Consider the following 14,155-nt stretch of genomic DNA (forward strand, 5'->3'; position numbering starts at 1 on the left):
GGCTTGTATCGTGTCTAAGGGCCGTTTGTATTGATATATGGGTGCATGAGTAGCTCCCAAAGGTGAGACGTCAGAAACAATAAGGGAAAGGATTCAATTTCCTGACCTCTAAAAGTTGTTCTTTTCCTTTGTTAGAAAGTAAGTGTATGGCTACCCATGGTTGTCAATGGTTCACTAATGATGACAACAGTGCTTCTGTATGGGTCAGATACACTTGCTACCCTTGTTAGGAGAGCTGTTAAAAGGTACAGCTATCGCCATGATGAACCAGCCATCACGATCGTTGGCCTTAGGCCTTTTCTAAAAAAATAAAGATTACTAAGGCCCTTGCCTGATTTCACATCCTCTAATCTCCACTTTATACTTCTGAGGACTACTTCACTTCTACAGGGCAAACTTGCCTCATGGAAGTGGAGCCCACACACCTGCTTCCTACAATTTCTGACTTCTGATAATAAGCGGACTTGGGCAAAAATCAGCACTCACGAGCATGGTATACAGGTGTTGGGAAATGCTCAGAGGGACACCCTTGTTCAGGAACAAACATCAAAGGGGAAATGCTTTCCCTTTCATGTCTCTTAAGGAGGGAGCTCTGATACTGACTCTCTAGAATATCCAGGAGAGCTCTCTCCAGGCACCAGTAATAGATGATTTAAAAAAGGGACTCATCTTTGTCCTTCCATTTCACCATCCATACCCTTGCTGAGGTTCTCCAGGATCACTTCTCAAAGTAACACCTGCACATAAGCCTTAACACAGGCTGTCATATGGAACCCTGGACATGACAATGCCTCTGGCTCAAGTATAAGCTAATGGCTGAACACAGCCCAACCAAGATAGCTTATCTTTACACCCTGGCTTTGCTTTTCACCAATTTATATTAGATGACAGAAGAATCAGTCATGGTGGAAAGCCTGGGGCAGCATTCAGTTTATCCTTGGGAACAGGGTCAGAACTGTGGATGACCGTCCTAACAGCTGAGAGAGTGGCAGTCTAGTGCTGTATTAAGAAGGCAGTGCTTAGGTTTCCCAAGGCAGATCCTGTGACAAGGTTTATATGAATGTAGTACTTTTGGAAGTGGTTTCAGAGAACACTGGACCCCAAGGAAGATTGTTGTTAATACTTAACAGAGGCTTATCCCATAATTCAGGCATGACACAGTAATTTGGTTACTCTCAGCTAGGCTGGGAGGGTAGATCATACTGTTCTCATTTCACAGGTGATCAATCACTTATCTGTGACTCACTAGCTTGGGTTGGATTTGAACCAGAACCCACGCTCCTCTGTCATAGTGGCTAATTCAAGAGGCTCATGCACTATGGCTGACAAGGTAGCTCTGCAGGGCAGACTAAGCTCAGGGTGGCATAAGGTATGAGAGAACAGCTGCTTTTCTTGAGAGGCTTTGTGCAATTTATAGAGCAACGAGGCGTAGTGGGAAGAAGTCACCGAGGCTAAAAAGGAGATGGTGACTATGTGAGGGACCCAGTAAACTTAATCTAAGCTCTCTTCAGGCTAAGTTACGGTTCTGATGATTCTCATATACGTGGAAAAGAATCCTCCCAATAACAACTTTCATTAAGTCAAATGTTGAAGAAGCTTAATTCCACATATGGAATGCTAAAATAAAACGCACTTACACACAAGATGCGATTTTTGTTTTATTGCTTACATATGATTGCACAATGAAATTTTACATTTATAAAACTTACTTCATTACAGCAATACATGTATACTCATTAGTGAGACAAATGAGTTCCCTTTGTGGGAGCGGGGCAGTTAAACTGCTGGTTAAAGGTGGTATTACTCTAAAGGTAATGGGTTCTAAAGGAGGCTGGAGGGAAGGGAGAGGAAGAGGAGGAAAGAGAGAAAGAATGAATATGAAAGTTCAGGTAAAGTTCAGTGAAACTATGTAAGCAGCCACAGACACACAATGATCACAAGCATAGGAGGAACATTTAAATTAACTGTTCAGTGTCACACATATAACTATTGAAAACAGCAAGGACAATGATAAACAATTTGAGTATTACGTACCTGCCAAAACAGACCAATGCAACGAACCTCATCAAGTCCTGAAGATTCAGTACCTGAACTAGCTACAGCACAGCCTGCTCACCTGCTCAAATGCAATCCCTGCAAATGTGGACAGACAGACAGATATACACTGCCTGGGAATCCTTGTTAACAAGACCAGTTCAGTTTATTGGACCTAAGACATCCAGAGGGTACTGTAGTTTAAGAGTAACAAAACTCAAACCAACAGTTTATGAATACCAAGATAAAGGTGTGATAAAAAGACTGACTGCAAGGGTTCTTTGCATGCAAAGCATGCCTTTTCAAATAACTAAGAAACAAAAAATTTTGTACAGCAAAGCTTGTGTTCTTCATGAATGCAAGTGAATATATATATCTTTTCTTATACTATTAAATTATACACTTTTCCATACAAAAGCACACAGTGTTAATTTATAAAATGGCATCCAAGTGGGTGATGATTGTTTTTTTGCATGTCCCCCTGTTTATATTTTAAAGGCAATCAAGAATTGCCTTTAAAAGAATTTCTTCTTTTAAAATGAAGAAAAAAGGGAACAAAAATGCCTAAAGTTTAACATTACCAGTGACACATATTCCCTGGTGGGAGGGGAAGCTACAGTGACAGCTGGAGCAGGGCACTGGTCTTCCAGTGGCAGCTGCACTGTCCCTCTAAGGATAAGGTCAGGTGGATCTACACTTAATTGGCAGCCCAGGCTGTCCTGGCAGAGGCTTTAGGAAATGGACCCCTCTTCAAGATGTTTTACTCTGTTGTAAATATTAAAGATTTGGGCATGCCTGTTCTATGCCCATTTCCATTTTCCTACCTGCCTTTTTGTATTAATGTTGCCCCCGAAACCAAAACCACACAGGTAACCAAAACTACACCCTAGTCTTCATTTCATATGTTTTAAACAAAAACAGAACTAAAGCTGAATTATTTGGGGGCTATAATTTTTGATAAGAATACTGTTTTTATGTAAAAAAAAAAAAAACAAAAACTGAATTTGAAAAGCTAGAGTTATAAGTGATTCCACAAAACTGTGCTGTCAGAATTTTCTAATTGCAGAATGCTTATATTCAACATGTGGCGGTGTCCCTAGCATGTGCAGGATATGCTGACCTTGCAGTCTCACAAGCTGGAATAAAGGTAGCTCACACTCACATACCTTAGCTAGATCATACGCAGCGTTTTGAAGTATATAACTAATTTTCAATAGAGATGCACACAAGTTTTGGTTCAAACCTTACAAATTATAAGGTTCACTGGGGAAATTTTTTACTATTAAGACTTAAAATAATGTACAATATAAAAGGTAAATTCATTTTAAAAATCTGAAATGTATAGACTCTACACAGGTGAACAGGTAGCTGTTTTAAATGTCTTTTCTATAGTAAATATATATTTCATTTAATTAATGGAGTCACAGCAAAATACAACTATAGTTTCAAAGCACAGTCTATAAACTAACACATTATATGTGAAAAAAATTGCATTTTTCGTACTCCAAGCGTGAGCTCTAAAGGGCTCAAGGGCTCAACTTGAAGCACAAAACACAGTATCATAGACCCAATAAGGCCTGGCCAGTTTCCAGAGAGGAGCCTAGATGGAAACACTATTCAGTGTTCGCTGACACCCTAGGAATGCCCGCCACACGTCACCATGGAGGACTGAAGGGATGTCTACACAGATCATCTGAAGCGTGAGAGAATTACAATCCTAGAATCAAGAATTTATTTACTTTTGATGAAAACAAAAGCAATTCATTTCTAAGCAGTTGTGTAAACACTTAAGAAATACAGCAGACATTTCATACATTTTCAACTTTTTTTTAAAAAAATCATGTCTGTGTAAAGTTTAAAATATACTATTTAGTGGCATAATGTTAAAGCAATACATGTTCAATCTTAAAAGCTAATAGGAACCTCAAAACAAATAATGTGGCATAAGCCGATCTTCAGAAGTACTCTAAATCAGAGTCTCTAAACCTGTAATACAGCGTGACAAATATTGGTTAGATATAGAGCCCATCACATTTCAGGACATGTCAGTAAGCATTATGCAAATCCTAAAAACTTGTCTTGGCCTTGCTTTCAGACTTTAAAATCCTTTTAAATGTTGTAGTCTTCATGAACCAGTCAATATACACACAGATCTGGAAACTTCATCTCGTAGACTGGGATGGACTGATATTGGGCATGCCCAGAAGTAATGGTCAATGTTCCGGATGGACTGGGAGGAGGTCTGTAAAAGGAAAAACATGGTGCTATCAGCATGTGCATTTACAATATTCAACCATTGCCTGCAAACAGCAAACAGTTCCTTAATTGAAGGGCTCAACACAGTAGAGGTGCAGGCCAGCTATAAACCTATACAGGCAAAAGATAAGGATGCTGGCTGCTTTAAGTCCAAAACAAGCCTTGTTCTATGTTTGTACGTATATTTCACTGTGCATTTTTATGAGCTACATTGTTTCACAAGTATAAAAATATCCTCATGCATATCTGTCTTATGGCAGTGTGGCATTTTGTTATGTAAAGGTATTTTATCTACTAGACAAATAACATATACATACACACATACATGGTCTAGAGACTTATAAGCAAGTAAGAGTTTCTAATTCTAAGTAGATTCACAATTTTATTCTTGGTATGTATTGTGACAATACTGGAAATTTATAGTGATTCAAGGACTGGAGGCAATCCTTGCTAATCTGGAAGGCAAGAAGAAATCTATTCCTATTATTATTTTTTACTTTTGAGACACTATTAGTGATAAACATCTCTGTGCTATCCATTTTGGTTTCTTTAAAAAATAAACTCATGAATTCACTGTTTTCCTTCACAGACATACCAATTTAGGAAATTAACCTTCTGTCATATAGTAGAAATGCTTTTTACTAGAACATCATTTAATTCTCAACTCTTAGTTAATGAAGATGAGTATGTACATACACATACACTTATACACATATACATGTATGTGTGTGCACACACAGACACATGACACACACATACCTCTGAATTCATCCTGCTGTCTGTTATTCTACAAACAAAAGGTTGCCTTTCTCTTTGCAGGAGTAGTGAAAGAATGTCCCTCCTGTTCTCACTGATATATCATTTTTGGCCTACAGAAGAGTAACTCAACAACTGTTTTCCTTAAGAATCCAAAATCTTATCTTTGTCATAAATACTTTTATATCTCAATTTTTATGCATTCTACACAAATCCAACCTACTAAAAATGCCAACCTGACCAGGCTTTATAGTGCATGTTTGAGCAACAGCAGCAAGACCCTCTACAGGAAGATACTGTCTCAAAAGAGTCAAATAAACAAACAAACATAAAACAAAACAAGTTTTTCTTGGAGTAGGCAGAGTCTTTGATTGTTCCTTCTCCTACTGCATTTTTCTACCTCCTCTTACACAAGGACTCTTCCAGATAGCCCTCAGCATTTTCTTTAAACACAAATTAATAACTATATTTTATGAACATTTTGACTATAACAATGGGCTAATCTGTAAAGAACTGATGTCTTTATGATATTAGTTTACTATTTAAGAACAAGGTATGAAGACAGGCAAAATGGCTCAGTGGAAAAAGGTAGTTGTTTCCAAACCTGATAACCTGAGTTCAAGCCTGGGAGTCCCCATGGTAGGAGAGAACCAACCCTTGGAAGTTATCCACTGAGGTCCCACCCTATGCTATACATACACAAATATAAATAATTGTTTAAAAAAAAAAGGACAAGGTATGAGTTTTCTGTATATAAATATCAAGTATAACTCAGACTTAGTTATTTTGTAATCTCTGCTAATTAGTATCCTATGGTTATCAAGGTTTTCACTAATAATCTGCACAAGGATTAGCTTCATATAATTACCTTTAATTCTGAACTGCCTCAACTACATTTTGCAACTGTTTTTCTTATTTTTGTAATATACAGTCCTATCAAGTAACTTTTCAAGTGTTCCAAAATATTTATAAAACCTTTTAATGTTTTATTAATGAATCATTTTCAGAGTGAAATGCACTGATCTTAAATTGACATATGTATACACATAGCTAAACCACAGCATGATAAAGACAAATATTTTCATTATTCAAAAGGTAATTTTCATAATTCAAAAGTAACAGGACAATTCAGAGAGCCAGAAATGAGGACAGCCACTGGTGATGTGAGCATGAGTGCATTCCATGAGGAGGTGGCTGGCAGCCACCTCAGGAGGCTTCTTTTGGGCTCTCTCGGTGGCCATTAAAGCTAGGGACACTACCTAAATCTTCTACATCACTTTTGCATTTTCTTCATTACAATGCTTTAATACTTGAACAAGAATGTTAAAGTTTATCACTAAAAGTGTAAAGTGAGATTCCATTAAACAGAGGCAAAAACAAGAGTGAGGGCAAGTAAGTCTCTGCTGGAGAAAGTACTCTCCTGTAATCTCTAATGTCCTGTGTATAGGGTCCAGCAGCAAGCTGCTGTTATTCATTTTGCAGTTGCTTTGCATTCCTCCTTTAACTCTGTACCCAATCCATGGTGAATAAAACAAAACAAAACACCTGTGGTATAACATGGTTCGGCTTCACTTTTGCAGAGCACAAACTCTCTTCTCTAGCTGATCAAATAAACAGGAGAAAATGTGCAGATGGGTCTGAAAACCTATGGTGCACCACACCATACCTTCAGCTTCTCTGTATTACACAGGCTTTCCCAGAACTTCTAAAAAGGCAGCTGTGGACGGACTACTACTGAAATAGCAGTACCCAGCACAGTGTCTGGGACAACCTATTTGCTGCTAAATATTAAGTACCACCAAGCGGATCAGCCAAAGCCTCAAATGTGATCACAGTAGAAAACTAGAATGCTGTTCTTAAAATTGTAAATCTACACAAATAACATGGCGCTCCCTAGTCCACTTGGGAACACAGGTAGGACCAGCAAGTTATATTACTTTTCTAGTTCTATTATCTATACCTGTAAACTCAAAAAGAATATTTACTTCCTCTTCAGAACTAATTGACATAAAGGATGCAACCTAAGGCCAAGCATACAGTAGGTATCTGGAATTTTAACTAACAGACAGTTTTAAATTTGGCAATTTTCCCTGAAAAGAAACTCTATAGCACCCTTGATATTTTAGTCCATTTCTCTTCTGAACTTTTGTAAATGAGCAATTTTTCTCCTTAGCAACAGTAAAATGGTGGGAAATACGCGATGCTGATAAAAATGTGTTTTACATGTGAGAGTAGAAAACAAAGTAGAATAAAAACAAGTCAAGTAGACCTGAATGTTTTACCAGTCTCTCCTAGGCATTAGATATAAATTTAAGAAAAAAAAAGGGGGAGGGGGACTTATTTTGTCAAGTCAAAAAATACAATATTTAGCTGATGTAGAAAACAAAATTCCAGAAACAAGGCTGTGTGTGTCCCCTACCAGGTTATCTTACCCTGGGCCAATTTCCACCCTGAAGTGAGACTTTGTGGCTGCACCTCCTCTGCAGGAGCCTAGAGAGCCTTCCCTTTTTCTCAGGCAGAAGGACTTATGAAGAGGCAGACCATGACCAACAGTGGGGATACACTGTATATTTTGGAATATACTTCTTATCATAACTTGAAAGGGCACAGGAAAGCTCAAGGGAAGCCAGTAACTGAAATGACCCATCCATACTGGTATCAGGGTCACTGCTCTCGATGGAAGTAAATAAACTAGAGACGGAGTGGGTAAAAATGGCTAAATACAAATGATATCCTTGTTAAACACAACATTAGGACGTGGGTCTTCCAAATCACTCAGATGTTCTTAGAAGGCCATCTAAAAGAGAAAGCTAGAAATGCCAGGAAATAACCGGACAAGAAATTGCTCAGACTCCCCCTGTAAACAGAGTGAGAACTGAGACAAATATTGCCAGTTGGATCGTATTTATGCTCAGTGCAAAGCAGTTATTAAACAAGCATAGGCATACACAGCTTCTACTGGTTCCTGAGTTACCACTGCAGTGCTAACAAAACCCTTACCGTATGGTGAGCTCCAATATTTGAGCAAGTCTATCATGAAGCAAATTTGCCTGCAAAGGAGGAAAAGATGTTAAAGATTTATTGCTTTCCTGATATCTAGTAGACAAAGCATGACTGTAAGTATGAGGCTGACATATAGATTGTTTTAATGCTCCAATCTGCAGTATTTATTGGAATTTAATGTTGGTCTTCTCCCTATCCCCACGCCTTTCAAGTTCTATAGCTACGAGCTGAAACACACAAAATAGCCATAGTAAAATCACTGAAAACCATTGGAAACAAAGAGAACAAAACCCCAAAGCAATGATAGCCATTAACACCCAGCTTAGGCTCTGCCATACCTATCATCATCATCATAGAAGCACATTCTTTAGTTTAACAATTTTGTCTTCAGAGGCTGGAGCCATGATATGCCTAAAGCTTGGATCCTGCCAGCCAGTGATCAGAATGAACTCCAAAGAGCTGCTCCCCCATAGATTCACTCACTTTGGATTCACATTGTGCTGCTATTTCTTCAAAAGGTGCTTTCTGGAACTTCTCTATCACAAGACGTCTCTTTTCCTTTTCCTGTTCTTCCATCCCATTTGTTTCTATAGAAAGACCAGTTAAACAATGTCATAAAATCCTGCCAAAGACCATGGGAGCCAATAAGCTATAATCCCCCAAAGAGTGATTAAAGGGCTACTTTTATAGGGGAAAAAAGCAAAATACATAACATTCCTTAAATGTTTCACTGAATACTAACTAATGCAAATAAAAAAAAAATGTTAAATCCACAAAAGAGTCAAAGCTCCACAGCATAATGCCTACCTTCAGAGAATTCCCACATCTCTTACCAAATATATATACAACAAATGTCCAAATACACACAGATATGGATATGCGCATACACAAATCTACAAAAACAAACCTACAAACACACACATATATAGTGACATATATAAGAGAGAAGAATAACTTACCACAAAACAAAGGGCTACCAGGGCTTTCCTAAATAACTCTTTCATGCAGGATTATGCTGCTCTTAAACATATAAGGTGCTAAGTATTTGTTAAACTGAATCTTGATTCCAATGAACAGAGAACTAAAATACAGCTGGATCATGTAGAGCAAATGTGTCTGAGTCTTATAACATAAAGGGAATTTTATTTTTAAATCTTAAGGCCTTGATGGTCTCAACAAAGTTTGTTAGATAGTAAAGAACAGCTGTCTACTTTGTTTATACCACTGTGTTTGCTTATGTATACATATATATGAGACAATTTTAAAAGCCTAAACAATGTACTTAAATAAATTATCTGATTTATAGAGAGCAACAGTATTTTTTTCCTTTTCTTTCTACTCATGTTGTGTCATTTAAAAAAGCACCAAGGCAGAGATGAGTTTTTGGAGAGCTAACAAGTGCTCCACAGCTCACCAATTGCTTTCTTCAGTGCTTCAAAGGTGATTTCTTCAGTGTTGCTAACCTAAAGAGAGTATAAGAAGAACAAAGAGTCAAGAAACGTCAATCCAACTAAGAGTCTTGCCAATAATTATATTCTTACCAACATGCCAGTCATCTAAGCATTTTTACAATTACTTTCTCCTTCTTTTGATTGGCTTGATCTGAGATTATATTCCAAGCAGCAAATGCTCTATACCTCTTCACTAACTGTAAGAATGGCCTACAGTGCCTTCCTGATCAGACATATAAAAGGTATTAGACTATCAGAGCAAGAAGCAGCTCAGCACCCTTGGATGAGGCCTCCAGTGTTTAAAGGGCCATAAGATACCCAGTGACTGACCTGTTCTTGGTAAGGAAAGACCCTTTGATGTAATCAAGGCTGAGATTACAAATATATTTTAGCTATGTGGTAAAAAAGAATTAAGCATTAAAGAGCCTTTATAATATTAGTACTACAGATAATATACAAATCAAACATAAGATAACCTAAGATTTTAAATGGTTAAGAAAAATGGTCTGTAGAGATGGCTCAGTCAAAGACCATACATAGAGAAGACATAGACCCCCTGCTCAGATGTAGCCCACAGACAACTCAGTCTCCATATGGGTTCCTTAGTAAGAGGAGAAGTGATAGTCTCGATATAAACTAGGTTGCCTGATCCTTGATCATGTCTCCCCGATAGGGCAACTTAGCCAGCCCAGAGAAAAAGAGGATCCAGGCAGTCCTGATGGGGCCTGATAGGCTAGGGTCAGATAGTAGGGGAGAACGACTTCCCCTATCAGTGGGCTAGGAGAAAGATAAGGGAGGAAGAGGGAAAGAGGGTAGGACTGAGAGGATATGAGGGAGGGGGTTACAACTGGGATACAAAGTGAAAATTTGTAAATAATAATAATATAAAAATACCCCCCAAAAGAGCATTTGCTGCTCTTTAAGGCTCTTGCCAAGGATTACAGTTTGCTTCCCAGCACCCACATGGTGTCTCACATCCGTGTTTAACTCCTTTTCCGGTAGATTCAACATCCTCTGCTAGCCTCCTCAGGCACCAGGTATACATGCAGGCAAGACATTCACACACATTTTTTAAAAAAATAATAAAAAATGAAGCTTTCAAGGAATTTCTACATTGAAAAGTATTTACCCTAAAACAAACACATTCAGTTTTTTATTTCCTGTGAATACCCTTTATCTTGGACGCTCAAATATCTCGTTTTGAAATTTTTACAGTTATAAAATTAAATGTTTTATGACTTTTAAACTTTAGTACTTTCGTGGATAAAAATGGGTAGTGGTACTTTATGAGATACCAAAACATTTCACAGTGAGTAATAAATCATCACTAAGTATCTCTAAATAAAAGTTAAGTAATGATACGATACATAAGTACTTGCCTGGCACTTCGGTCATCCCTAATTTTAGCTCATGAGCGTCTTTTGCTAAGTCTAAGGCAGCAATACTAAGGAAAGCAAGACTTCGTGTTCTGCACCTTAGCGTCTCTTAACAAAGGCTTTAGCTGGAAGTCAGGCAGCAAGAGTTCCGCCACCTCAGCTTTGCTACTGAGGGCCACAGTTCTAGTTGAAGTCAGATTAAACTTTGGAATCTTCAGTTGCATTCTAAATATTTGGAGCAGATATACAAGATTAGGCTCTGGCTAATCATCTGTATCTAGAAGCAATCTAGCACTAGCATTTTAATGAAGTAAACAAAACTCACTGTTCTTAGACTGGGCTAAATAGCTTCAGATTTAGAAGAAAAAAAAAAACTATGTATAATACAGGACAAAGAACAGGATAAAGTTAGAAGACCAGTATTCTTGTGATATAAATGTTTACTGATCAATGCTGAAATAAATACTAGTAACTGAGAATAGCTAACTGATGTGATTTTTCCTCTCCTCACTATAAGCTACTTACTTTTGTCTATAAGGCAATTCTGTTATGTCTTTTGGCATTTGAATAACCATTACTAATGTGTAAAAAAAAAAAAAGGTATATTCCAATGAGTTTGAAACTCAAATGTGCTAAAGTAAATGTGACACAAAATTGTACTTAAGTGACATCCAGTGTGTAATGTATGTGACTGAGGACTTACAGCACACTGTCTTTGAAAAGTTCATATATTAATGAATTTTTAATGTAAGATCTCCCCTCTATAATATCTTCATGTAAATATTTTCAGTTCATTCTATTAAAACAGATTGATTCTTTACAATAGTCCCAAGCCAAACATATATTTTAAAATAAAAAGTAAAAGCAAAAGGAGAAATAAAAACATAAGCATGAAAATATGTCATGTTCCTGATTAAAATCAAGCCTAGAAGCCAAGGCTCTGAGCAGATTTCTTCACTGAAAAGATAACAAGAGTAAACTCAAACTCATTTAATAAGCTGGCACAATACCTCTTTACTAACAGAAGTGCATATACAAAAGTAGCTTTGAAGAAAGAGGTGGATTTGTGCAGGATGGTTTAGCTTCTTCAAGTATTCTGTGTGCATATACACGTATATGTGCATATGTGTGGAAAGTGCAAGCATGTTGAAGTGAAAAGTTCATGTTGGGATGTCTTCTTCAGTTGATTCTCCACCTTCCTTTAGTGTGAGGAGCAAAGGAAGCCTTGAGTGAATATGTAAGGAAAGGATGAAGTTTTGAGTGAATGTGTACTACCAATAATGACCAATGCCTCAGACCTCTGGAAATCAGCCTTTTTTTAGGTCAGGCTCAGGAAACTGGCTGTGTGCAAAAACAGGCAATTGCAGCTTCCTCCTCCCAGATGACCACAACCTGAGATTGCTCCCCTACAGAGCCCTCCCACTGAGACTAGATAATAGGCTGAAGTTCTGGGTTGTTGCAATTAATACTGCTCAGTGAGTACACAGCCTACCCAACTCCAGCTTTGCTGAACTCATCTATCCTTACTTCATTCCCTCACTGCCCCAATCATGTTTCCCTCACAACAACACTATTCCTTTTTTTATGCATCTTTATATGTACACATGTGTTTGCAGAGTGTTACATGTGTGTAGAGGTCTCTTGTGTGCTGGTGTGGAAGTCTAAAAGTTGATGTCAAATATCTTCCTTGATCACTCTCCAGGTTATATACTGCAATAGGGTTTCTTGGCAAATCCTGATTTCACCAATTCCATTGAGCTAGCTTGCCCTAGTGATCCTGTCTCTACCTTCTGAATGCTGAAATTAAGATGGATGCCATTTATGTTGGCTTTTCTGAAGTACCAGTGACCCCAACTCTGGTCTTCATGGCTATCTGCCACCTCCTTTGCTCCATTTTGTTTTTTGAGACAATGTCTCCTCACTGAACTTGAGGCTTGACATTTGGGTTATACAGGCTGGACAATGAGTCTCCAGTATCTGCCTGTCTCCACATCTCAGCATCTGGCTTATGTGGGTGCTGGAGATTCAGAAGATAGGTCCTCATACTTGCATAAGCATTTACCCACTAAACTTTCTCCTGAGCCCACTTCAATGCTATTGAGCTCCACTAAGAAGTGATTGCTAAGACAAAATAATTCTGTACAATGGAAAACTAAATAGCCAAAAAGATCTAAAGATGTTTGTTTCCTGACCACTAAGTAATTACAAATGAACTGTTAGGGGTTGAAAGCTAAGGGAATGAAAAAGCATGAATTCAGACAACTCAGGTACCTTGTTACTTATTTGGATAATCCTTTATTATACTGTATCAGTGAGAAATAATAAATAGCTAGGAAGGAAAACAATGTATAAGTCATGAAGAGGAACTTGAGTTGAGAGTCTACCATTGTGTCATTTTTTTAGTTGGCTATCAAAAAGTCTTGTGTAAAATAAGTCCTGTGAGTGCTGACTGGTTTTTCTTTCTATAACTGAGAGAACACTCTCTTGTGCTCTATGAAACAGTAGGAAACCATCCAGATGGCACTGTAAGCAGCCAGTACTTTTGAGGAGCAGTTCACTGAGATGGCTTAAGTCACATTAATAGCTAGTATCCAAAATAACAAATACTTTTTTCTTATAAGTGAACTTCTGAGGTAAGAATGTGGCCTTGTCGGGGGTGCACAGTTCCATCTGCTTTTTGCATTTTATACTTGATAAATTAAACAAAATTAAAAAACAGGACTTAGAGAACTTAAGAGGTCATGCATAACATGTATTTAAAGTGAAACAAAACAAAATAACTTGGCTTCTGTTTTATAGATCCTTTTGCCATATGGAACTCCAAAGCAAAAGTCTAATAAAATATATTAACTTTATGCATCTTGATGGACAGTTGGAATGAGTTCCTAAGAATTAAATTATACTATGTTTTACTAACAACTTAGTTGACTTGGGGATAATTTAGATTTGTAGTGTGAAGGCAAAATTTTCTTTTAAATAATAGCTACCTTATGACAGTTCTCCACCATAAACTTCCAATGACTTACCACATCATCAGAAGGCACACTGCTGGATAAAATGTCCACCTGAATAGATACGGTATCCACAATACTTTTTCTTCTAGAAAGACGATCTTCATCTGAAATGAAAATTGTTTTTTCCTGTTATTTCTTAGAAATGTTGAGCGTTACTCAAATAACTATTTTAAATTGCAAGAAAATGTAGAAGTAAGTTTGGGGGGTTGTTCTTTACAAATATTTAAGCAGTGTGTTCTCAGCTTTCAATATATTTTATTTAACT

At 37.5% G+C, this 14,155-nt stretch overlaps 1 protein-coding gene across 2 annotated transcripts in view; it reads right to left on the reverse strand.

Moving 5' to 3' along the window:
* Nucleotides 1–1,645: 1,645 nt before the first annotated feature.
* Efr3a (EFR3 homolog A) overlaps nt 1,646–14,155 on the reverse strand; it is an 89,683-nt gene continuing 77,173 nt past the window's right edge. For both annotated transcript variants that reach the window (XM_055626465.1, XM_055626466.1), the window contains 5 exons: nt 13,903–13,994; nt 9,464–9,512; nt 8,533–8,636; nt 8,047–8,096; nt 1,646–4,276 (listed from right to left, as the gene is read on the reverse strand). In XM_055626465.1, coding sequence (XP_055482440.1) covers nt 4,171–4,276; nt 8,047–8,096; nt 8,533–8,636; nt 9,464–9,512; nt 13,903–13,994 — 401 coding nt within the window. In that variant the 3' untranslated portion in view covers nt 1,646–4,170. The remainder of the gene's footprint in view (nt 4,277–8,046; nt 8,097–8,532; nt 8,637–9,463; nt 9,513–13,902; nt 13,995–14,155) is intronic.

Source organism: Psammomys obesus, unplaced genomic scaffold, assembly GCF_907164565.1.
Source record: "Psammomys obesus unplaced genomic scaffold, mPsaObe1.curated_primary_1811, whole genome shotgun sequence".
NCBI classification, from domain to species: Eukaryota; Metazoa; Chordata; class Mammalia; order Rodentia; family Muridae; genus Psammomys; species Psammomys obesus.